Source organism: Phalacrocorax aristotelis, chromosome 19 (assembly GCF_949628215.1).
Source record: "Phalacrocorax aristotelis chromosome 19, bGulAri2.1, whole genome shotgun sequence".
In the NCBI taxonomy this organism is placed as follows: Eukaryota; Metazoa; Chordata; class Aves; order Suliformes; family Phalacrocoracidae; genus Phalacrocorax; species Phalacrocorax aristotelis.
Genome location: NC_134294.1, coordinates 9,587,133 through 9,612,523, shown reverse-complemented (window position 1 = coordinate 9,612,523; position 25,391 = coordinate 9,587,133). Strand labels below are relative to the sequence as shown.

Sequence of the window (25,391 nt, the reverse complement as noted above, 5' to 3'; positions counted from 1 at the left end):
TTATGCCTTTTTCAAGCAGATTCTAAATGCTGGTTTTGTAATTTTGCTAAGCCTTGCTTTTATTTTTAGCATTTGCCAATGCCAGAATGCTCCTGGTTAAAGTTTGTGTCAATTATTAGTATTACTTACACTAACACAGTTTTAAACCCTTCTGATTGCTTGGAGAAAGTACATGACCACGAATATGTGATTGTTTATATTTCAGAAGGAAAAGCAAGGCAGTTGTGAAACACAGTTAACGTTTTCAGTGGGAATAAGTTACTTTTTGCTTTTGTTGCATCCTAGCCAAGAACCATGGATGAATTCCCAAGTAACCACAACCATGAACAAAGCGCCTGTGGACATAGACAGGACTGCCCTGTTGCAGAAATTCAAGTACTGCGCAGCGTGACAGAAGCCAGAGAGAGCCTACTGACAGCAGATCCCCGCCCCTCGCTGCTTTTTATTTCCTGCCTATAAACACCCAAGACCTAAACCTGTCTCCCAGAGATGCACGGCAGCAGGGACCATGCTGCTGAAGAGAGAGGAGGTTGACTACAGGCAAAGGTAAGTGTCTTGCCTGCAAACTTCAGCAGGGTTTTGCTCTACAAAGGAAACAGAAGGCGCTGAGAAAGAGGAAGGCAATGAGTTGAAGGCAAGAAAAACTGCTGGATTCATGGGCAATTAAAGCCGTGGACAGTCTAGGTTACTTGAGAGCTGGAAACTTAACTGAGCGTGGTTGAAGTGCATGGCGCATCCTGGACATTGCTGGGAAACCCAGTGATAACAGCTAGTTGTGAGGTATTCTCGGGGCTTGTGTGTGAGAGTCAGCTGCAAGAGCCTCTGGCAGGTTGACCCCAGGGCCTCCACGGATGGGAACAGGCATGTGGCTTCCCCAGGGGCTGCCTGGATCTCAAGCAGATCCGAGAGGATACAGAAGTTCCGAGCCTCCGCCTGCTTCAGTTGTACATACTGCCCAACAAGCACAACAGAACAAACCTGCTGGTCTCTTCCACATGCCCTGCTGATAGCAAGAAGCCACTTGTGCTTCTTCGTCAACAACTGTGGCTATTTCAAGTGCATTTGGAATTGGCCTGGAAACCATAAAGCCCTCTTTCTTGTCCACACATGGTACTTCCCACTGGACCTGCAGGTAAGATGTCCTTCCACAACATGAGCCACACCGACCTCCTACAAACTGCAGCTCTGAAATCCTACAAAAAGGACTGCGTCTGTTTCTAAAATCAAGTTTATCACATGCCCCTCTGCCTCTCAGAGCTCTCCTTGTTCAAACATCACCGGGCTGAACTAGACATGCTTCAAAATGCATCAGGTCTGACCAGCTCCTGAGTGGATGAAATGCATGTGTGGTGAGAATGGAGGGAGCAGAGTCAGAAACATCTGAATTCACTTTTGCCTAGGCAAAGTTCCAGTTTGCAACCTGATCATATATGGGATCCTTTCAATGAAAAATAAAAACAAACACCCTGCGTGTAGCAGAGTACTGTCATGGTAGCGCTAGCTGCCACATGCGAGCACTTTGGCACACCTGTGCAGGCTCCCACGCTGGCAGATGATTCATCTGCATGTCTGAGTCTGTACTCCCTGTTTACTAAGGTATGTGTGGAGTGGCTGACGTGAACTAACTTGTCTGCTGCTCTGTTGGCACGTTCCACCCATCCACATTAAAAAGAACCTGTATTTGATGAGAGTTTACCAGATGATCCTGTGACCAAACTAAAGGCATTTCCAGCGTACACCAGATGTGGTCGCATTTTGCACTTTCCCACATACCAGGAATGCTTTGTGCAGCACTTACAAGCTGTAGCTACGATTCTGTAAGTTTTTTTCCAGACTTCCTCCAATCCAACTTTTAAAGTCACATGCCTTGCTTTGCTCAAAGTTTTCTAATTCTGTGTCTGCCCAGCACAACCTGGGCTGATGTACCACATCAGCAATAGAGCTGAACACGATTCTCTTTCAGCAACAGTCAAGTTTGAAATTTCATTTTTGTCAGAATACCATGGGAGCAGCTGGGCTTCGTTATTTGATTAAAATATCTGTAGGGAGCTGATTCTATTATCCTTTACACTGCACTCATTGCAAACACCCTTGAATATTGTTGCATTGCTCTAACAAAGGGCAGATACCAAAAGATAGTGTCGTACCTGTGGCGGCAGCGTCGTAAAAACCGCATAATCTTGCGAGCAGCTTGATCCTGCTTCTTGGTAAGCAGACTGCTTCTAAACACAAAAGAAACCCAACACTGAAGCGCAGGCAAAACTGGGGCGAATAATACTAAATTCAAGAATAATTACCCTACAAACCACTGTCCTTTCCCCACTGGCCTTTGTCAGTAAATTACAGCACAGCCCCAATGAGTGTAAAAACAATGTACAAAGATCCTGGTAGCATCTAACATCCAGACAGCTCACCTGAGCTTCTGTTGTACAATGGTGGCTGCCCGACGGTTCTGTCTCCTCTTCCCACATTCTTTGTAGCTACGATAGTACTGCTGGATCAGCATCGCGGCTCGTCGGCTCTGCTGGAATTTTTTCTGCTCATAATAACTTCGGAATTTGCTCTGGATAAGAATGGCAGCTTGCGTCATCTTTTTATAAAGTGCATACTACAAGAGAAACAAACAGGAGCTGAGGCATTCCAATAAAACCAGCGAGAAGCAGGTTCCTACGGTGCAAGACTCTTGTACCACTAAGACATGATGAGAAGCAAAGGAGTATCTACTCGCTGATTGGGAACTGGATGAAGAAAGGGTGACAGCAAACTGGAACAACTGTGAGACTAGGTGCAGAACCTAGTCTGCGTCAAGAAAGCAACTGCCTGTTTTGCTGCCCCCGTAACAGTTTGACAGGATGGGTTTTATTTAATACCTAGCTAGCAGGGGCCCTACACGTACACGCTGATGACGAGATCCAGCTGTACTATGCTTGTGAACAACTTTGGAAGAGCTGGAGCGGATCCTGAGTCATGTTTACACTGCTTTGTATTCGTACTGCAGTGGGTCTGCGTTAGACCAACTGACTACCCTTAGAGGAACTGTTTGCTTCCCTTGCACAGAGAAATCCATTACAAAGTACAGGATGCTCACTTATGTAGCCATTGCTTGTAAAGGCTTGTAACAACAGCAGCAAAATATGCCTAAGTGACTATAAGGATAAAGCACTGTGACTGACTATTCCAAGATGCTAACAAATTAAATAAAACCAAAATACACTTTTTTGTGTCTTCCTTTAAAAGTATCTTTTAAACAAATTGCTTTAAGAACAGAATTCACTGTTCACAAGTGTATTCCACTTTCCTACGCCAATTAACTTGTAACAGCTCATTTGTTTTTTCTATGCCATAGCCCAATACTGCAAGTTTTGATTGCTCAAATATAGCCATTTAAATCCAAGCATTTCAAATACAATAACATATGATTCTAACGTAAAAAAAAACCCAAAACCAAACAAAACCCCAAACCCACAACAGTTAATTAAGCAAGTTTAATATTGAGCCTAAGTCATAGGCAAAACTGAATCTCCATAGAAGTCTGTAACAAGCATCCACTGAACTTGCAGGTTTGCATGAGCAGTCAGACGCATCCAAAATTCCCCCTAGCACTGTATTATTTCTAGCCCCATGATTTCAAATAAAGCAGGCACAAACACTTAAAAAGAAAATCTTCTTTATTCTACATCCTTTTTGCTTTTAAAGCACGCAAGTGGATGACTGCTTAACAGAAACCATATGCATTCATGCACATTTTTAGAAGTACTTTTTAAGAGATGTAGAATAATGTGTAGAAGTTGCACTCATACCTCTGAACTAACACTATGACAGAGGCTTTCAGTGTTTACTGATCTTATTTTGAAAGTTTTAATACTTTCAAAACTTGTGACTGGTGTTCCTCAACATTTTATCAGCTATGACTTCCGCTCACTTTATCAGACAGGCAAGATACAGAAATAGCAGCTGCTGCCCTGTATAGTGTAATGTCCTAATACACCTCAGTGGAGTTTTCCCATCTATTGGGGGGTGGGGAAAAAACCAACCCAAAAGCAAAGACACAATGCCCCCTACCCCAACAACACCCCAAAGCAAAAATCCCTCCAATATCATCACAGACCACCATTTACCAAATTTCACTTTTTGGAATTGAAGCAGTCATTAGGTGCAGTTATATTTTGCCATTATTCTTTTCCATCTTGTTGTTTTCTTTTCTTTTTAACATTTTTCATTAAATGGATCAGATTGTGGTTTTAAATTAGCTGTTTTAAGTAAGTCCACACACAGGCTGGTTGTGGTTTTCCTTCCAATTTTTAGCCCAGATGGGACTTCTGTGGCTGAGTTACAAACCCCTGAACAGAAGGGTTCAAATACAAAACTGATGTGAGCTATGACTGTTCAAATCTAGTCATGAGCCTGTGCTGATCTCAGCAATACAGTAACATAACAGAGGAATAAGGCATGTGAAAGAGAAAATTGCAGTCACTTGATAGACTAGACCCCAATATGTTTGCATTCAACACTAAGACCCACGTAGCTCATTAGCTGCTCCCTCTCATCCTCTTTTTCCCTCTAGCTGGGAAGAGGATAAACAGAAAAGTCACCTAACTGCTGTGAAGTGGTAAGCCTCAGCTAGCACAGCAGCCCCAGAAAGCTCAGCTCACTTGTGCTGATAGAACAGTTCTTGGACTGATACAACACCACAGCGCAGGAGGAAGCTGTGGATGGAAGATTACCCTGAGGACATGTTCTCTCCAGGAAGAGCACAACTTGCCTCCTGGGTAGCTCTGAAAGAAGCTCAGCTGGTTCTAGTACCTGATGACAGCAAGACGTTGCACAGCTGAGAAATCTATCTTTACAGCAGAAAACTACTGGCGCTGAACAATTTAAGACTGACATCAACAGCCGTGCTCCAGTATGAGCAGCAACGCACACGAGATGGTGGTCTTAAGATTGAGGGCACAGGTATTTCAAAGACGAATGTTCAAAACACTTTGGCTGGCAGGCAGAATGCAGAGGACGTTGGCTACATGGGTAGGATAAATGTTCTCCTGTGCTCCCCGAATGCCAAGGCAGAGGTCGCCGAGTGACGCCTAATCAGCAGCAACAAAGGAAAGCTTGTTCCTCTGGAAACCGGCTTCAAAACCGTCCCCGCACCTCAGCCCATCACTGCTAATATGAGTACCTGTAGAAGCAGGAGACTTTTTTTTCCAGTTGTACTACTACGTTGATATGCTGTGACACAGCAGCCCCTACGTATCTCCCATTAGGTTTGGTTTGTCACTGCTTTCTCAACCACAGGTATTTGTTAGTGGATACTATGAAAACATTTCTCTAAATGCCAGGTTCTCCTGGTTTATACGGAATGCGAAAGTTAGTGACCCATAGGGAACTGTTTCCAAAATAGTGTTTGTATTTGTATTACCTTCAAGGCTATCCAAGTAAGCTTAGGGAGAAACAGAAAAATACATAGTTAATGTTAGTTCTGCAAATAAAGAATGAAAAATAAAAAACCAAACCATCTTCTTTCAAAAAAAAAAGCGATTCCAGGATCCAAGACAAAGCAGTTTGTCAAGCAGTTTTTGAAAGGAATTAAGCTTCCCTGTTACAGGAAGCATCACTCCAGAATGACAGCCATGTGACAGGTTGAGTGTGAATCATGGTGCAGTCACCTAACATTAGAAAGGCTTCCCAAATCAATGCTTTTGAAGGTTGTAAAAGAGCACAGGCATTTTGCCTTTCACTTCATGTAACATACTGCCAGGCACCAGGCAGCTTGAGTCTAGCAGGGTACAGTGAAAGAGGGGCATGGGCTCTATCCCCTCCCCAAACCCCGCACCCTCCCCCCCCCCCCCCCCAAAAAAAAAAAAAAAACCAAAAAGGAAAAAAGTATCTTCTTTTTCTGGGGTTGAGAACTCAGCCTAAAAGCATGTCTCCGACTAGAGTCTGGAGAACAGTCTCAGTCCTGGAACAACTTGTACCAAGCTAAAACATGTGACCTCCCATAGTTTAAAAGTTTAGTATGTGCAAAATAAAACAACCGATTTTTCATCTTTGCCTTTGATAAAGGCGAAACCAACTTCAATTTCACAATGAAATTTGGCAAGCAACTAGTCAGAGAACAGTCTCACCAGGCTATAGCATGCATAAAGGCCAATATGGAATACATCATTGCCCTCATTCTCATAGCAAAAATGCAGGTTATAATCACAAATTAAATCCTCTCAAGGATTCCCTCCAAAATTAAGATTCAGGACCCTTTTCAGTTTTGCCTGAGCAAGGCATTTCACTGCTGCATGCTGAAAAGCATACAAGAGGAACAGCGGGATAATTCCCATTACAAAGGGCTGTGTTCACGGCACTTACATGTGTTTCATAAAATTTCCCTTCCTTTATTACCTGTTTGTATTTTCGGTAGCAACGTTGAATAACAGCAGCAGCCACCTCCTGCTGTTCCCGGAGAGGACGACCCTATGTGGCGAAGGAAAGAAGCAGCAAGTAGTCAGAGTACACAAAAAAAACAGGACAGATGATAAGTGTCTCACAGCAGCTTGCAGGGCACCTCCTAAATCTCTCCTATCAGTGCTATCTGGTCTGATTCAGGTCTAGGCATTCCGTGGAGATACTTCTACTGTCAATTCATGTAGGGGACAAATCCTCAAAATTGATCTTTACACCAAGCAGGCAACCAACCAGAACCTCTGCGGTGTATTCTGAGGATATGAGTGCTGCTCCAGCACAGAAGGCATGCTATGGCATCGCCTGGCCTCTCCAGTAGAGTAGGTGCTGGTAAACAACAAGCGAAAGCTAGAAGCATTGAAAAGGTTATGACAAACTGTATTTTTGTCCCAGCAGTGGGTATTACCCGCATCTTGTCTGTAACAAATTATACTCTCTCACGCCTAACGAGGAAGACGTCGGACATTTCGGCCACGTACCTTGTATTTCCTGAACACAGTCTGGACGAGTTTGGCAGCTTCATAGAGTTCTCTCTGCTCATGATCAGACAGAGTTAACTGTGCAAACTCATTTTCTACCTTCTCGCTGGTGGATGCACTCAGAAATTCAGACCAGTCTGCTGCCGAGGGAAGGCTGGGTTTCTCAAAAGCTATTTCATTGATTGGTGAGCCTGCAGGGCTCAAGCTGGTGTTCGAAGAAGGGGTCAGGGGTTCACTATACAGACTTCTGAAATACCAATCACAGTAGGAATTATTGGCTCACAATGCACCTGAGCTGGCATCACAGATAAGGGCTACAACATTTCTCAGTTCAAGGCAGAAGCTCACGCTCCCCTCCCATTCTCCTACCAACATCCCATATTCCTGAGCCTGCCTGTACTGCATCGCACAAACTTGGTGCCGGAAGAGAAGTCACAAGTCAGACCTTGCGGCCACTTTCCCCACCTGCCTGCTGCTGCATGCACTCCCATTCTTCCATGAATTTGTAGCTGTGCTGGCAATGATTCATTTGACCATGAGAGTGTGGCTGGGCTTGAAACACCAGCACTGAGTCCCACTGAGAAAAAGCATCTGCAGGCCAGAGAATTGGTGCATGCTGCCCAGCATCCAGACCACTCAGAAACCCAGAGCAACTTCACAGCTCTTACTGACCTCATCTGTGCAGCACTCGGCAGATGATCGACATCAGCAAGGTAACTGGCCAGCCAGCTCATTGTGGTGCTCACGGCAGCACCGTCCGTTCTCTCCAGCAGTGGTGACTCCATCGGCACAAAATTCTCCCGCTTGATCCTGTCAGGCGTAGCTTCAATAATGTGCTCCGCAAGTGTCATCATGTTCACCTGGGAAGGGGGAGAGCAAACTTTTAATGCCTGGTAGCAGGAGCCTTGTACTTGCGTGTTACAGCCCAGTTTTAGACAGAAATTCATTAGCCAAAGCTCATTTGCTTTTCTGCCTCTTCTGACAAAGCGCTGCAGGGTTTCGTATTCCCCAGACCTCTTTTTCATTGAGTGTACAGGGAGCCTATGAGATTTGGCAAAAGGCTTATGTCATTGGACCTTTACTGTGCGCTACTGACAGCTGTCACTACTATGTTGTTTCCAACGGAAAAGCGACCTTGCCACTCTTTTGCTAAGATGTGCAGCAGAGCATGACAGGACAATAAAGTCACATCAAGAGAAGTCAAAACCCTTGGGCCCACAACTTTTTCAGGAATCCTTCTGAACCGTATCACCCCATCCCACCAAGGTTCACAGGATTTTTTTAATACAGAGAACAGAAACCAGTTCTTGCTTTGCAAAGATCTGCTTCATCTGTGTTACACCAGCAGGATGAGAATATATAGAGATGCCAACACAGTACATGTAGGCTGTGCTCCCATTACTCTTTTTGCTCAGAAGACCAAACGCTATCTTTTCTCCAGTGACTACTTCTCATCTGTCTGTCCTGCTTTTGTTGTGGTTTTATTTCCTCTATTCCATACCTAGTGGGATTTTATCCTCCCCAAACCCACTGTCTCCCGTTACCCACTCTTACCTCCTTGCACTTTAAAGTGCAGCGGCTTGGTCTGCAACCACACCACTGCCTCTCTCAGGCCACCTTGTCTTCATAGGGGCTGTTTCCCAGTTCCCAAAGGACTACGGGGCCACCCTAGTCTCATTTACTGACATGACCAAAGGGCCCTGCTTTACTCCTTTTTCCTTGCAAAACTGCTAACCCTTTTGTGCATCCTGTATGCTGTTGAAGCGTAAGCCAGTGCACGACCCTAAGTGCTAATCATTAGCGTTTGCCTTGGGGTTGAAAGGAGACCCTACGGGTATGTTTACCTGCAAGTCATCCATGTGGTGTAAGCAGTCCTCATCCCCTGCGTTGTCCCTATAGGATAAGAGCTCTGCATCCACCATCTCCCTGTCAGCCATCATCAGCACATTCATCTGCTCTCGCTGGCGTAGCCGATGGGCTACAGTGTCCTTCCCCAGTGCAGCCCCCTTCTGGCTCCCTGCCACCTGCACTGCTGACACACCAATATAAATGTCTTTTGGGTTCCATTTGATGCCTGCTTGGCTGCCAGAGCCCCGGTACCCAGTAACTTCTGGGATGTGCTGGGAGAGTTCCCGGCCATAGTCCCTTATCCCTTCACTGGGGCTGATTGTCTCAGTGACAGATTGCTTGGAGCTGGAGTTCTGCTTCCTGACACTTGGCTGTTCCAGGCTCAGCGCAGTGGAAAGCAGCTTCTCTTGCCGGGCTTGAAAATATTCAGGGCTCAGCTTATGTTTTTTGGGTGCAGGGTAATCTTTCTGACTCTCACTACTGTAGTAACTGGAAGGTTCTGATCTTGGTCGTCTCAGCTCTGGAAACAAACAGATCAATGGTCAAAACAAAACATGCAACCCATGATTGCTGTAGGAACCACACCAGCTTCTGCTGCAGAGCCGCAAGCAGAAGTTTGTACCATGCTCTAGATCACCTGACAAGATGTGCAAAGGGAGCACCTATCACCCAGGGAGGCTACTACTTCAACCACTCTTAAGATACACACGTCTTTCAAAAGCAGGCATTCGCTCCTCTTCCCAATACTTGGAGCACACGACAGAGAGCCCACAAGAAAACAATTAAGCATAGGCAACAGGGCTACAGGTGGCATCTGCCGCCCAGGTGAGCTCCTTGCCCCCAGGTTTCCACATGTCAAATACCAGCAAAGCAGCGCATGCCCTCAGGGTTGTTTCACCTGTATTTGTACTGGAAATCACAGTGACTCCCTTCTGAGGCTCCTGAGAGGCAATAAGCTCACTGTGCCACTGGGACACCCAGTTCTCTGTGTTGGAGTCTGTGCTCGAGGGGCACTGAATCCTGGGGCTTGGCCCAAGCTGAGTTTGCTCATCTCGCTGTAGCTGCTCCAAGCACTCCGCCAACTTCACGTGGCCCCGAGACCGGGCAATGGCCAGTGGCAGTCTCCCAAGGGAGTCAGGAATAGAGATGGCTCGGCGGTCCCACTTGTACAGCACAACGGCTGCATCCATGTGGCCCAGGGCGCATGCCCACATCTAAAAAAGAAAAGACAATTGACCCACTGGGTGACCTGCCTTCTCCTTCCCCAGCTCACAGAAAAATGATTCTGATAAGCAAAACCACAACATGAATCCCAGCAACTAGCTTTTACAGATGTCCTATCCTGACAAAAAGCTATCACAGAGGATTAGGTGCATGCTATTCTTTCCTGTGACAGAGAAACCTTCATCTGCTAAATGAAGCAGACAGATTGAGAGTTTCTTAAATGTTTTTGGGTTTGGCTTTTTGGGGGACACACACACATGACATGACACACTGGCATCACTGCAGAGACAGAGCAGCCTCATATGCAAAGGAACCTCTGAGATGAGAAACTCGCAGACAGGACTAAAGATTGGAAACAAAAAAAACCAACGCTCTGATGTTGCAAACTGGCGCTTCTGGTTCCACCTGCTTTGGCTTTTTGCTTGTCTAAGTTCTCAGTCACAATTTCACGATTCCAATGACCAAGATATTGTAATGACTTTACAAACTCTACAGTCAGTCAAAGAGAACCACGTGAAAGAAGGTGAGTAAAGCCCTCTTCCCAGCATGATAGTGGAGACTAGATTTTAGGTAAAACACAAACCCGAACCACCTGTCTGTCCCCTTTCCTCATCTTACTCGATGACAAGGGTTTTTCTGTGTGGTGTCTCTCAACAAAACGCCAGGAAGCCGACAGTGCCATGTCTTACCATTTACACAGCAAGGACACACAAGAAACACCTACTCTTCAGAGTATGAAGCAAATTAGGAAAATAACACATCAGGAAGAACTCCAGGGGATCCTCAGACTCTCTCAGAAGTTTCAGTTTCTGCTCTTACCAGAGGCGTGCAGGAGAAATGATCCACATTCAAAGGGTCAACTTCCAGCTCCAGATCAATACTGTCCGCATGTTTGGTGCTGCAGAGGAAACAATAGAACAAATGATGCTCTGTAGCCACATTAGGATCTCTGCCTACATGTACGGCTTTACCTAATGCACTGTAACACAAACAAATGGCCATGCATAGGCCCATGACACACATATTTACTACAGATGGTGCCACCACCAGAGACTTTAAGGGCATGATACATCCAGTGATGGGACTTGCTCTCTCAAGAGACAGGTCCCATGAGATCAGGGGACAGGAACAAGTTCAGGGACATGGCTGGTTGTAAGGGACAACCAGAAATCTGGACCAAGCAGAGGTTACATATGCTTCTCATGCCTGTACTGACACCCAAGAGTCCAACGGGCTGGGTCTTACCGCCATTTGATGAGGGTCTGGATCAGTGTAGCATAGCCCTGGGCAGCGGCTAGGTGGAGCAGTGTCATTCCTCGGAAAGTCTTTGAATGGATCAAGTGTTTGGACTTTGCCCAGCAAGCACGACTCATCATCTTCTCGCACACCACCACCACGCGGCTCTCAAAGCAGCTGCCCAGAGTTCCAGTCCCGGAAACGCACTGAAACACCACACACATCCCAGTTTAACCACTGAGGGGAGCCGCAACCTGCCCTGAGCAGGCAGCCTTCCGCTTCTACAAGTACTGAGAGTGGCAAATGTGAGCGAGAGCCAACTGCAGCTAAACATACCCACAAACCAGGCCTGTTGTTTAGGAAAAACTGTAATCCTTTCCAACCCCACCCCCCCAACCCAACTCTGGTAAGAAAACAAAGCTGCCATGTTTGGACACAGCAAGGTTCATACCTGCACCTGCGTTCCTCCGTTCCCACTCCCATTGCTCCCTCCTCCTACTCCTTGTTTGTGCTGCTGGGAGCCTGTCATTTCAGCCATTCTCCTCTCCATCTGCTCAAGTCGCTCCAATATTGACATCCTGAATTGGTTATCTAGGTTGGAGAAAGCCAGAATAAGAATATTTCCATGGATAGCAAGCTCAGGTTTTGGCAGGCTACTGCAAGAAGTAACAACCAACTATCCTGGACATCACACAGATTTGCTCTGCTTGGCAGTGCACAGAGACACTTGCCCTGCAGCATCCTAGCTCTTCAAGCTCCTGCAGCATCCCTTTAACTGCAATTCCAGAGAAATTCCTTAAAGAAAACAGCCAGGAAAATGAAAAATGCAGGCAGAAGATGGATCCCCTTCCGTGTGATTCTAGCTGTATCCACACAATAAAGGATAGGGGTAACGCAACTTCTTTCAAAGCACAAGTAAACCCTAAGCAAATATAACCATTCAGACAGCATTCCAGCAGGATTGTATCTGTCAAAATACTCTCCATTTTAAAGTAAATCCTCCTACTTTACAAGAGCCCTGAATTCAGCTTGGCTTGCCTCCTGAAACATGCAATAATGGTACCTGGAGGGAAAAAAAGGCTCCTCTGCTTCCTTCTGTGCTTAGAAAAAGAAGCCTTTAAACAGGCACTTACTCCTTCCCTGACGGGCTCCCTTTCTTGCCAACAGCTTCAGCCATGTGCCAGAACTACCAGAAATCAGAGTACGGGCACTGAAAATCCAGTAACATCATCCTGAAAAGCCGTACAACTCTTGTGCCCTCTGGTCTCTGCAGAAGCCTAAAGCCTGTATTAGTTATTTTCTCCTCCTTGCATCGTAACCTAGCGCTATGGTACAGCTACTAATGCTTGACCAGTGGTGCAGGGAGATTTGGATAGGTTAACAGGACACTGCAAAACCAGATGCTGTAGAGATCAACTCAAGCAGTCTTTTTGTGTTTAGGGCCAGTCAGTGCAGCTCGAGTGGCTGCAAACACAGAAGGCACCTTCTGTCTTGTGACCCGTAAGCGAGAAGCTTCATGCAGCTCATGTGAGCTGGGCAGGATAATTTTGTGGATAGGGAACATTTAATGAACCTTGCTATCGTGCTAACAACATATATAATAAACTGTGGGGAAGAGACAACCCTCATCCTGTTTGGTTTCATGCACCCATAGTGATGATGTGGCAGAGCAGAGCACTGATAACTCCAGAAAAAGCCCACTGACAGTAATAGGCATCTCCATGAAAACGAACGAGCTCTGATCAGGTTTTAAAGGAGAAAGTCTTCTCCGAGTGACCTGGTTACATGCAGATACCTCCCTGGAAGGTTGCAGGAGTACTTGTATACTATACCCTGCAAGGCACAAGTCTCACTAGAGGGTATTAGAGAGATATGGATCTCTGCTCTACTGCACTGAAGGCCGTATTGCAGACCATTGGTAAGAGACAGCTCAAGTCTACTGGCTAAAGACATCTTGCTCTCCCTAAGAAGCTGCCATGGTCTGACAATAGACAAGAGCTCCGCTCCCTTCTGGCCAGCTCCAGCGGGTTGTAATGCAGCACCCCTGGTTGCTCAAGAGCCTGGGATAAAGCAGCATGGCCAGCACCTCCCCTCTAACCTCACTTCAGAGGTGAGCTCATTACAGTCTGTTCTTGCCTAGTCCAAAACACTATTACTTATTATTTGTGCCTTATTAATAATTCGGTTGTCCCACTAATTGCAAAGCCTCTGGGAAAGTGACTGACAGCTACCTGAGGAAATACTCGTAACATGGTGCGGTGTCAGGGCCCTGACAATGGCGGTCAGCACACAGCAGCAATGCAAGGCGTGTTTTCCCACCAAGTCTTTGTTCTGGGAGTGCTGCAGTGTGCTGCAGTGCAGTCCGTGTCGCTGTCTCTTCCTTCCCCATTGCCAGGCGGAGCACGTACGCTGCAGAGACTGACAGAACCTGGCACCGCTCTGCCAAGCAGCTACTACAGCTTAGGCACCGGGAAGAGGGGCCATGTTTGCCGTGCAGGTTAACAGCTCCGTTCTGCACATCTAATGCTGCTCTCCCCAGATGGGTGGCATTTTATTACAGCGAAGAGCAGCAACATACACTGCATATTGTATCTGAGCCTTCAACCTCATATAGGCAAAAGCAGCATCTTTTTAAAAGAAGAAATTTGGTTTGAACCGGTGTTATAGAACAAGCCCAGGGCTGCAAGACTGGGGATTTGCTCCTTCCGTTTAGCTGTCAATATATATTCTGTTCAGCCAGAAACAGCAGGGGAAAATTATTCCAGTGAGATGCAGAAGTATGCTGTTATTTAAACAAATATTTATATAACTATATATTTATATACATAATGTATGTCTCATTTTTTAATATTACTCTATGTTTAAATAACAGCATATGTTATTTGTATTACTACTTCCCCCCCTTTTTTTTCCCAAGCTGAAACCATTGTGGAACACAAAAGGAGGGTCCCATGTTTGTGTCCATTTTCCAGGCTCTTCTCCCTAGGCTCTGACCTCCAACAGGTGAAGCCTCCACCTTTCCTGATACCAAGCTAATGACACTGAGGGCCTCCTGGCACTTTTTGTTGGAGGACTGAAGTTACTAAAGGGATGTCTGTCACCACCACTGTCCCCTGATGGGATCACTAAAAGAACTTTTCTTAGGAAACAGAATTTGAAACAGCATCTAGTGCTCCTATGTATTTCTATTCAGACACCTGGACAGTGCTCCTGGGAAGTATTTAGGGCAGGAGTGCCTGTTTTTTGGTAGCAGAGGGTATCTGTTTGACCTAACAGGAGTCAGAAGGACAGACACTACAAACTCATCACAGTCTTAAACCTGGAACATTCAGCATCTTACCAAGACAACTGTGTTTTCCATAGAGGGTTGTAAATCACTGCTCAGTCTACAGGCAGGTCAGAAATATGCTGCTATTAGTAAAATGGGAAGTGGAAACAAACATTCTAGAGTGCCAGCACAGAGCGAAGGAAGCACTTTCCAGGGCTAGCAGAGACTGCCGGCATTTATCCAGCAACAGGGCGCACCCTTGGATTAGAAAGCTCCAGGCAGCAAATAAGGTCAGTGGGGCAGCAGTGCATGGAAAGTATCTTCATGCTGCATTTTCCAGGTGATTAAACTTGCTACCTAAACAGCTAGAACAAAGCCACAACTGACCGCAATTTCAAAGGTATTTACGTATAGCATTTCCATAATAAACTCCGCGGTATCAAGCACACCAAGGCGTCCCCTTCAAAAGGGACTGGTCACTTGAAGCGCGTGCACTGCACTAGTGCACAAGAAAAAAAAAAGAAAACTTAAAGGGGGGGAGAGCGAGAACAGGAAAGGAAAGACAGCAACTAGCCATGCTGCAAGAGTTGGTACAGTCTTAACGAAACAAAACAAGGACACCTAAGCACAGAGGAGCAGCCAAAGGGAAGGGCACCTTCCCCTGATCCCCTGAGGTTCCCCCTGGACTAAACAATGAGATGAAAGGCTCCTCTTCATCCACAGGAGGCCCCGGATTAATGGCATTTCGACCACAGTCAGCACAGTCCATACACTGCTAACAAGCCAACAGACGCCTTGCCCGGGCTGCAGCAAGAGCACCACACGTCACTGAGTGGAAGATCCCCGGGTCATTCAACCCCCTCAACAGCAAGTTTCCTTCCTCCCTTGCTTGGAGCAGGGCCAGGGAACCTGCCTGCTTTCAGTCAGGCTCCCAAAAGTAAACCACATACAAATACCAATTTCTACACACTCTCCTCGTGGTGCACCCTTGCAACATCTCTCAGGATCGTTTTAAAAATCAACTGTCCGCAGGCAGGTTAACTTCCCAACTATTTTTACCAGGATGCAGTGGTCCTACCCTGGTAAAATTAAGTTACAAAGAATAAAGATGATCTTGTACCTTGCAAACTTAGATTATGCAAGGACCTAATTAAAGGGTAACTCTAAGTGACTTCCTAGCCTACCCTGGCTATGTCCCCTTCCAGCTTCTTGTGTGCCTGGCAGAGCATGGGAAGCTGAAAAGTCCTTGACTTAGTGTAAGCACTGTTCAGCAACAATTATGACATCAGTGTGTTATCAACATTATTTTCATGCTAAATCTAACACATGGTACTATACCAGCTACTAGGTAGAAAATTAACTCTATCCCAGCTGAAACCAGGACAATTCTCCAAGTCCTAAGTTTGCTGGTTTGTATCAAAACGTTATCACTTCTGTATTCTCAGTAACGGGACTTGACCAGTTTCATCCCTAAGGACAACAGCATAATGTTGAAAAGACAAGTACTACAACTTATGCCACAGAAGCTGGCATGAAAACATCTTCTTTCCTTTACATGGTCCCAGGTTCAACAGGGTCAAAACCAAAGTCAGCTTTACATACCACAGGAATTGTATGCGATACACACAGTGTATCCTTAAAATGGATGTATCTGTACCCATGTTAGCAGCCTACATAGAAGGATGCCTGCCACAGCTGTGTAAAACTTACAGGAATTGGACAGAAAGAAAACCTCTCAAATTTTGTGAAGCAAAGGGTTGCATGCGCACATGCGTGCGTGTGTGTGATGTACCAGACAGAATAAAGGTATCAGACAGCACCAAAACGTATTCCTTAAGCAAAGTACTATGCTTCATCGCAAAAGAAAACCATGTTTTCCGGTAAAGAAAACATGAAAAAACCTGACCCAGTCCTGCTCTGAGACATTTTCCTGTGAAAACCCTTACTGACAAAAAAAGCACTGTCAGCAAGACCCAAACACCATGAAGAGGATGAAAATGAAGCAGAAATGAAAAAAAACCAAAATGCTACCTGAAGTTATGCGTTTACTTTGCAGTAATGAAGAGATGGGTATAAGAGCCATAGGGCTGAATGTTACAGGTATCACTCTGAGAAGTTCAAGACCCTTTATCCCTTATTTCTTATTTTGCTCATCACACTCTCTTTCTGTCTTGCTCACTTCAGGGGTCTGTGTAGAGCCACCTGCTCAGCAGGCAACGAAGTTACAGGAACACAGGTTCCACATGCTTGTCTTTTATATTCAACAGAGGCTCTCACAGCAAGTATCTATCTTGCAGTGCACCAAAGGCAAGAAGAGCTCAACAGCATATAAATCACGTTGGCAAAATAAGCTTTTCTCCTGCTACATTATACAGGACATCTAAACAGCTCCAGCCCAGCACAGGTAGATGTCTTACACTGGAAGCACCCTAACTCTTTCCAAAGGCAGCAAAGATGCATGTGGATATGAACATATCCACATATTTAAGGTTTTACCCAGGGACTCTGCTTTTGATGATCAAATTTCAGATTTTTTTTTTTGAGCCAAAAAATTAGACTTGCAAATTTTTCCATTTCTCGAGTTTTTCCATTACATATCAATCTGAAGAAATGTTACAATATCCTTTAAGAAACCACAAAGAAGGTTTCTGAAGCTGTTCCTCAAGGCTGCCTCCATGAAGGTGATGAAAATGACAGCGTTTCTACATCTCTGAGACACCTTATAAATTCACAGAAAACATCCTGGATGTTACATCTTTCCTGGAAATTATTATTCTTCAAATTGAATGTAACATCAAAATAACATCTCACCATTATTCCTCAGCATAACAGGAAGAGGTGTTGGCTTTAGACCAAGCCACGACAGACTGGTCTTACAGAGCTTTTCCACCAGCAGCTGCTTTCATCTGCTGGGAACTCTGAAGCTTTTGGGATCTGATGGAGCTACACACAGCCACCCACTCGTGCTTTGCCCCTCCTGCCCTGCAAGCCCCAAGCGCACCCCTGGGTCATGTGTTAATTTAGGGATCTGTTCCATCACACACAAAGCCATTTTCACTTCTGTTGTCGTCAGCCCTTCACAGGGGAGTGAGCAGCTCTCCCATGGATTCAAAACCAAGCTTCGGAACACAGCAAAACTATTCCTGGTGGTATTGATTTGCAGGGTCCAGTCCTGAGAAAACCAGTTGTTCCAGTGTCATGTTAGGGCTGGGCTGCCCCACAGCACCGGCAGCCTGAGGGGAGCCTGGCTGTTCCAGCAGGGAGGGGATGGAAAGAGCCGCGTGGTAACGTTTTGACCTGTACTAAGAAATTGGTTCGAATCTCATACTCATTTCCCCAAAACATGAACCAACATTTGAGTGCAGAATGAGCTTCTTTTTTTCCATTTGTACTCAGAGGGAGCCTACTGCTGACTACAGTAGTGATAGCAAGTTATGTACAAAACATTTCTAGAGATACACCACCACTATGATACAGGTCTTTTAAAGATGCGTGGTTATTTACATCAGATAGCATCCTACAGAGCTACAGCCTGCATACTTCACAGTTACACCCAGTACACAAGCTTCCACCTGAGCCTGCAGAAGCACCTGCCTTGTGAAGCCTGCTCGCAGTTTGTGACAGCTCCTGACTGCGTGTACCCTATAATAAAAGGGTAGCTAAAACAGCACTTGCAAATGCTGGTACACATTTTTCCCATGCAAAGAGGCAACAGGGTTGCTACCAGAAACCTTTGTGATTATACATTGAGTGAGACAGGTCCTGCAGAACTACCAACAGACACTCTACCACTCCCTCATTCAGCTGCCTGTCCGGCCAGCAGGAGACAGGACACTCACGACTTTAATAAGGGCGGAGTCCCCACCCTAAATGTTATAGAAAAACAAAGACCAAATCTGGGTGAAGTGCCTGTGCTGCAGAGCTTAGTTACAGGTGCAATGCTTCAGCTGCCCCTCTGCAATAGCCCACCTCTGCATGGCCCTCCCCATCTTCTGACCTGAAGACCTCTTCCAAAGACACTCTGTTATTTCTCTTTTTGAGGTATGCAAGCAGCGTTCCCGATGGGTGGGCATCGGCTCAAACCACTGCCTCCTGCTCATGCTTTATTACAATATGTAGTAAAGCCATATGTTAGCAGATCTTGCTCTTTGTGGTACCTACACCACTGCTATGGTGCAGGTATGGAGCTAAGAGGACATCAACATACAGCAGCAAGTGACAAGACCTCCTTTGCTTGACAAGCCAAATTTCAGAAATTAGCAGAGAGAGCGGCTTTTCTGATCACTGCACACTGCTTTACTGAATCTGCAAAGATCCAAAAGGATCTCCTCTTTCTCCCTTTTGCCAAGCAAGCTTCAACCAGCAAGAAACTGTACCCCTTGTGACACGGTAGTGCAGCCAGAACTATTACAGAGGAAATAACTGCTTTGCGCTGATGAAAAATAAATCAGCAGCTCTTAGTGGAGAGCAGTGTCTATATCACTTGCTCTTTTTCACACTCTCACCTGGAGGTCTGGCGCTTTTTTTTTTTTTGGCCATGCTGCACAACCTAAATGACAAACAGTATTTGACAGGAAGGACTAGAGGATGAAGGTGCATGATCTCCTGCACGTTCCACTGGGGCAGTATCTGCCCAGGATACCATTATTTCCCCACAGAAAATACTGCTGTGCAAGATCTGCATCTGCGTGTGTTCTCAAGTACTGTGCTTAAATACTCAGGAGGTGGTAAGCCACTCCGAGGGCACTGGCTTCTCAGCATGTGCAGTTTCTTTAACAGCAGTTTCTGTGTTACGACATGCAGTGTACGAACACACGCAGACCAAATTTAACAAGTGCGACAGCTGAGCACTGTAAAAAACCCAAACCATGCAGTGCACAGACATTTTTCTGTTTTGCAGAGCAGGTCAGACACGCCATATTCTCATCCAGGGCAAGCTGTGGGTGGGGTTGGAAGCTAAGGACACATTACTTCTGAGTGCCATTGCTCTCTTCCTGTTTTACAAATCATCTGTCACTTGCCTATAAAATCTTGCTCAATTCTTCTATATAGTAAAAATCCTGAACACCTTCCATGTTGCAGTATCAATTTGATCATGTTTAGTACTAATTTGAGGTGTCATCATTGCAGGAACACCTATTTCTGAAATGATGCTGCAGTAGCATACTCAATGCACCTTACAAAAAGCTCTGTTTAGCAGTAAGCTATTGCAGGTCCTGGTCTCTACCAGCAAATGAAAGCACTTAAATTTTTTACTTAATATTCTAAGACAAACACCTATCTGTGCGAGTGAGGTAAGTCACTTCTGGGCCTTTTGATTAGTGAGAAATGCCACAGCTACTGAGGCACAAGATGAGGAAAACACCGTATTTACACTCTGAACCTAAGCTACAGCTGAAGAAAGTCCGTGCTTTCACAGAAGAAACAAACACTACTGGGTATGGGCAGGAGCAATGAAGTAATCAAGACCTGCACATACAGGCATTGTCACTGATTTTAAGCCATTAATCCACCTACCAGGACAAGACTTCTTACCGGGAACACTTTCCTCATACTTCTTCCAATGCTGTGGAACTGTAGCTATTACTCCTGTGCCATCTGGGACTACTCTGTTCCTCTCTATCGTCCCCAGCAGCTAGTGCTCCCTCAAAAAATAGTACTTCCCCCTGCTTTTCTTTATCCTGTCATTACTAGAGAAGAGAAGAAGGGGGTGGCTCAGGCTGACTTTTTCCCCAAGCAGCAGTCTCTGTACCAACAGCGATAAAGCACTTGCTGCCTTTTTTTCCAGGCTTCTCTTCCCCAGAGCTTTGGGGTGCTAACATTTTCACACTATCCATGAACAGCTACTTCAGCAAACCAGGGAAGGTTTTAGAGACGCCATGTAGACCTGATGTATTTCAGAGGTAGGGCAGACCACTAATGATGTAACTTCTTCTGTTATTAGAAATTTGTATATAAGCCATTGGCTGCCTAAGGTCACTCTCTGCATCTCAGGTCAGAAATTGGCTCTGCGTTCCCATTGGCGCCAACACTATGAAATATGTTGTGCTTTTGGACAGATACAAAAAGCAATAGAGCAAGAGCCTAGGAGGACGTGCTGCGCTGCTGCTCACTTGCACAGTGCCACCCACTGCTCACAGGGACTCCTTCCTTCAAGGGTTACAGGCTAAAGGAGCTATAAACAGTAAAAAGGCACCTCACAGGGCACTACGCAGTATCTGTGCAATGGTACTGTAAGCATGGTAAAAATTCTGACCCAAGTCTTCCCTCATAAAAACTGTAAACTCCAGAAACAAAACATTCACCCAGAAATCACCACACTGATGAGCCGAATGATACAAAATGGCCTCTATTTGCTGCAAAATTAGATAAATAGGAACTGCTGCAAGCTACAAAACCTTGAAACACTAGAATAGGTCAGCAGAAGAGACCGAGATCTCCTTCAGGAAGCTTTCAAGAAGTCAGACATCTGTCACATTTACCCCATCTCTAAACTGGGAGTGGCCTACACCCTCTTCTGAATTCCCCTTCCTAGCCTTACTCTTTTTGATGAAGCGCCCTACAAAACAAGTTTGGCATGGAGCGGGTGTGTGCTTCAAGCATCCTTAAACTCCCCAGGGAAGGTCTGGGCTCCTGACTGCATCCTACACCGTACCAACCCAGAGTATGGGACTTGTTATCTAGAGGTGTTCATATGCTATCCACACTTCTGCATGCGTGATGTTTATTGTAGATAAAAATGCTGCCACAACTCTGAGCCTGCATCATAACATCCACCCTGGAAGGGCCAACAAGAGGGCGAGCAGACAGAAACACGACCGCGTCCCGCAGCAGGGGGCACGAGGAGAGGAAGGGGGATGAACAGCGAGCTTCATGAGACGTGCATTCACAGGGTAAGTACAGCAAAGTGAAGGACAACACAGAAGCATGCATATTTAAACCCCAATACTGCCCGACACATCATCCTGCAATACTTACTAGAAGCAGTACTTTGTCACAGCTGCACATCCACCTGCAAAGGGTGGGGGTCCGGGACCCCTGTGTAGTACCTCTACCCGCTTCCAGGTAAATAAACCGACATCTGCCCCCAGCGGACTGACCTGGGAGACTACAAAGGCATCAGTGGAGGCTCCAGCCAGCATCTGGTGCGGACCCTGCAGCAGGGGCGGACCGAGCAGGCTCCCGCACAGACCTGGATGTCGGCTTTCGCATTCTCGCAGCCAGCTAGAGCTCCTCCGGCTCACTGCAGGGCGGGCGGGTCTCGGCTGTGCCCTCTCCCCACCTCCGTGACCGCGGCGCACGGGCTAGCACACGCTGGCGGCATATTTCGGAGACGGGAGAGTCCTGCCGTGCGCGGTGCAAGCCGACGCTGGGCGATGCTCAGGGGCCGAGGCCATGGCCTCGCACCCAACCGCCGGGGCGCTGGAGCCGCGGGGCAGCGCGGCGGCACCGGAGGGCTCTGCTCGGCAGCTGGCTGCGGGGCTGCCAGCCGGACCGGACCGGCATCTGGGAGACGCGCGGCTCCCGCTGCGCGGAGCTGGGCCGCGGGCGACCGCTGCCGTAGCGCGCCCGCACCGGGGCGAGCGCCGCCTCGCAGCGGCTCACGGACGGCTCGGCGGCCGCGGCCGGCGCCGCCGGCACGTCGGAGCTGCAGACGAGCCCGTGGCAAGAGCCGCGCGGGCTGGAGCGGGCGGCCGGCGAAGGCCCCGGTGTCCGCGGCGGCGGGAGCCCGTTACCGCGCGCGCGCCCAAGTGCCCATGGCCGCGCCCGCCACCTTCCCGCACCCGGAGGCGCCGGTACCCGCCCCGGGGCGCAGGCACTTCGCCGGGCTCGGGGCGCCTGGAGCCGGGCAGCCCCGAAACGCCGCCGCCGGGCGCTTCGGCTCAGGCTGCCTCGGCGGGGCGCTGGGTCCCGCCGCCGCCCTCAGCCCACGCCGGGGCCGCCCGGCGCCGCCATAGGGGATACCGGCCCCGTCCGACGGCCTCGCCGAGCTCAGCGACAGCCTGGTACGGCCGCGGGCGGCGGGAGGCGGCGGCCGCCGCCTGCCATTGTCTGTATCGGCGCGGCCGGACAGCCCGACCCGGCCCCGCGCCCCGCCGCCAGCGGCCACCACGCCCCGCCCCGCCGGTGACGTCACCGCCCCCCATTGGTCGCCGCCGTGTTTACAGCGCGCGCCCCGTGCCCGGCGGTGGCCCCGGCGCGCAGGCCCCGGCCTCTCCCGAGCGGGCCGGCGGCGGCTCGCAGCCCCCCCGCGGCCCGGGGCGGGCCCGCCTGCGCGCGGCCGGCTCCCCCCGCCGCTCCCGGGCGCCGCCGGTGCGCGGGCTTTGGCAGGGCGCGCTCCGCTCAGCGAGAGCGACCCGGGGCGAGAATTACCTGCGTCACTTCCAGCCACCGGGCTCTTAGGTGCAGTTCTCCTCATCCCGCTCACGCGAAATAATTATGCTTTTACTAATTGCCCTAATAAGGCAAGCTTGCAGAGCATTAAAACCCGACATAACACTCCAGAGGATGTCTGCGCAGCTACTCGATCCAAAGGAACTGCAGACTCCAGGCCCACCTAAGCAGCAGTGGAGCACGTTTAGTCATCAGCCTGAGAATAATGAACACCGGCTTTCCAGAGGAACCCGACGGCTGATCACCAAGTCAGGCTGGCTCAAAAGACAGCAGCCAAAACAGCAAACGAAATGTTCCTCACCTCAGTTCAACTGCGTTATAGCCAAAATATAAAAGGGTAGCCTGGGAAGCACAGTCAAGGCAATGAAGACAAGCTTCCCGAAATGCCTGTAGCAGAGCAGCCTGTCCTTACCTGTCATGTGTGAAAGGGAAAAAAAAAAAAACTGAACACATCTAAGCAGGAACAGAAACTGAACAGACAAAGCCTCCGCATTGACCTGAGTCAGTAAAGAACAGGAGGGAGAGCAGAAGTATCTGAAGTTTACAGTGTAGTTCAAGGAAGGAACAAGCCATCCATGTCCCATACTAACACTCACACATCCATGTGCCACACCCACAGCCCTGTAACCCGGTACAAAACATTCATTGCTCTGAATTCATGCCTGAAGAGAACCCAAATGTTTAATCTTTTATGGTAAAATCCATTATGTAAAGTTAAACACACAGTCACCTCTACCCTGACAGAGGGAGGAGTGATAAACAGTGCTACTGTTCATGGACACAGACTTTTTTCCACCAAAAGTCTCTTATGGCTGTAAAACAACATTTCTGAGGGCCTCAGTGATACTGAACACGTCTCTCCTACAGAACTGCGCTGTCTGCATCTCATCACGTCTGCATGCTAGAAAGGGCACGCAGTCTCAGTAAACAGCGCTTGGTGGATTTTGGTGATGAACATGTACCACCCTGCACGCTTACCAATGCATTTCAGAGACCACGTACCTGTTAAACGCCACAGACACCACGCACATGCTGGACAGTCACAGACAACCTGGACGTATGGGATCCCACCCACCTCCCACGTGCCAAAATGAGAGTTTGGGTGCCACAAGGTCGGCACATCATGCTAACACGAGTGAGCCACCAAACCCCCCGGTCCTTTTTATGTTTTCCAGCTGAGAAGGATAGCCAAACCTTACCTGGAGAATCCATGAGTAGCTGAAAGGGTGCCTGTTACGCTCTCTTGCGCCAGTACCATTTACATTCAGTACCAGTCACGCCCTTGTCCACGCCATACACGCTTGACTCATCAGTTCAGACGTTGCCTGCCCACATTTTTAAGTTCTGTTTGGGCTCCCTATGGCAGCACTTACTCCTCCCCAACCTCTTTCCTGCAGACGCATAAGCATAATGCCAAGAAGCACTCACACCAGTCTCCCTGGAATTTCTGGTCATGTCCCATGCCAAGGAAACGTCATCCCTACAGCCACTTTTTGAAAGCAGCTGGTGTCCACTATCCACTTGTAAACGATCTAACTCATCTAAGGGGTAAAATAAGGAAAACGCAGAATAAAACAAGGGTGGCTGTGTAATAGTTAGAAAAAGGTGCACTGTCCTTTATAGTCCAGCACAGGCACTGAAAAAAGGCCCTTCAGAGGACGGCCACCCAACACACTGCCCTTAAAACTCCTCTGCACATTCGTTTGCTTGACTTGATACGGTCCTATGAACAGGAGGCACAGAGGGAGATGGTCTCACAATGCTTCCCAGTTGTTTGCAGTACTGCTCCCTGATCGCAACAGCCAATACTTGCTCCGTATTCATCAGAAAGATGGGATTTTATTCCTGCTCCACGCTCACTACTTCCACGAGTAGCAATTACTATAAACAGTGAAATTATTTACGAAATGTTTTTCTCTGGGAAACACAAGTCCTATTACTTCACTCAGAATACCTTCCTGCTTATCGTATCTCTCCCAGACGCCAAGCCCTAGAGGCAGTGGTTAAATGTTCCCTGAATAATCAGAAGAATTACCTGCCTTTAAAAAAAATTAAACCCAAAGTTGCTGTAAGTGCTTATAAGAAGGAAGCGCAATACGTCATACCGCTGCTGCTCTCTGCGAGCACAGGAGCCAGGTGGAAGCAGATCCTGCTGCAACACTACACAGGCATGTGCGTGGATCTCATGGCACTCCTCTGTGACAGAAGGTACAGCCATGTCCCCCAGGAAGCAGCACCTCTGCTCTGCACCGAGCGCTGCTTGGCATGCAAGAAAGTTTGTGCTCACTTTTTCCTGCCGGTCACCGTGGAACTCTGGTTTCTCATGCTTTGTTTCAGATGCTTCTCTGCTAACCCATCTTTTTTGAAATCTGGAAACTTCTACAGAGGTTTGATTCCAAGTGTGCCTACTATCCCAGCATTAATTGGGAGCCACCCATACCTGAAAACAGTATCTATTTTATTTATTGGCTTTGTTTACACCATATCCTCTCATG

General features: G+C 47.5%; 1 protein-coding gene across 5 annotated transcripts in view; it reads right to left on the bottom strand.

The window, feature by feature from the left end:
• The window catches only part of CAMTA1 (calmodulin binding transcription activator 1), a 319,674-nt gene that overhangs the window by 13,434 nt on the left and 280,849 nt on the right, over positions 1-25,391 (bottom strand). For 2 of the 5 annotated variants that reach the window (XM_075113893.1, XM_075113897.1), the window contains 11 exons: positions 11,686-11,825; positions 11,244-11,440; positions 10,818-10,896; positions 9,673-9,988; positions 8,771-9,294; positions 7,599-7,786; positions 6,927-7,173; positions 6,388-6,459; positions 5,414-5,434; positions 2,415-2,608; positions 2,148-2,222 (listed from right to left, as the gene is read on the bottom strand). In XM_075113893.1, the coding sequence (XP_074969994.1) occupies positions 2,148-2,222; positions 2,415-2,608; positions 5,414-5,434; positions 6,388-6,459; positions 6,927-7,173; positions 7,599-7,786; positions 8,771-9,294; positions 9,673-9,988; positions 10,818-10,896; positions 11,244-11,440; positions 11,686-11,825 (2,053 nt within the window). Of the gene's footprint in view, positions 1-2,147; positions 2,223-2,414; positions 2,609-5,413; positions 5,435-6,387; positions 6,460-6,926; positions 7,174-7,598; positions 7,787-8,770; positions 9,295-9,672; positions 9,989-10,817; positions 10,897-11,243; positions 11,441-11,685; positions 11,826-21,480; positions 21,772-25,391 lie in introns of those variants that run through there. The other 3 variants (XM_075113894.1, XM_075113896.1, XM_075113892.1) reach the window with 3 other exon arrangements.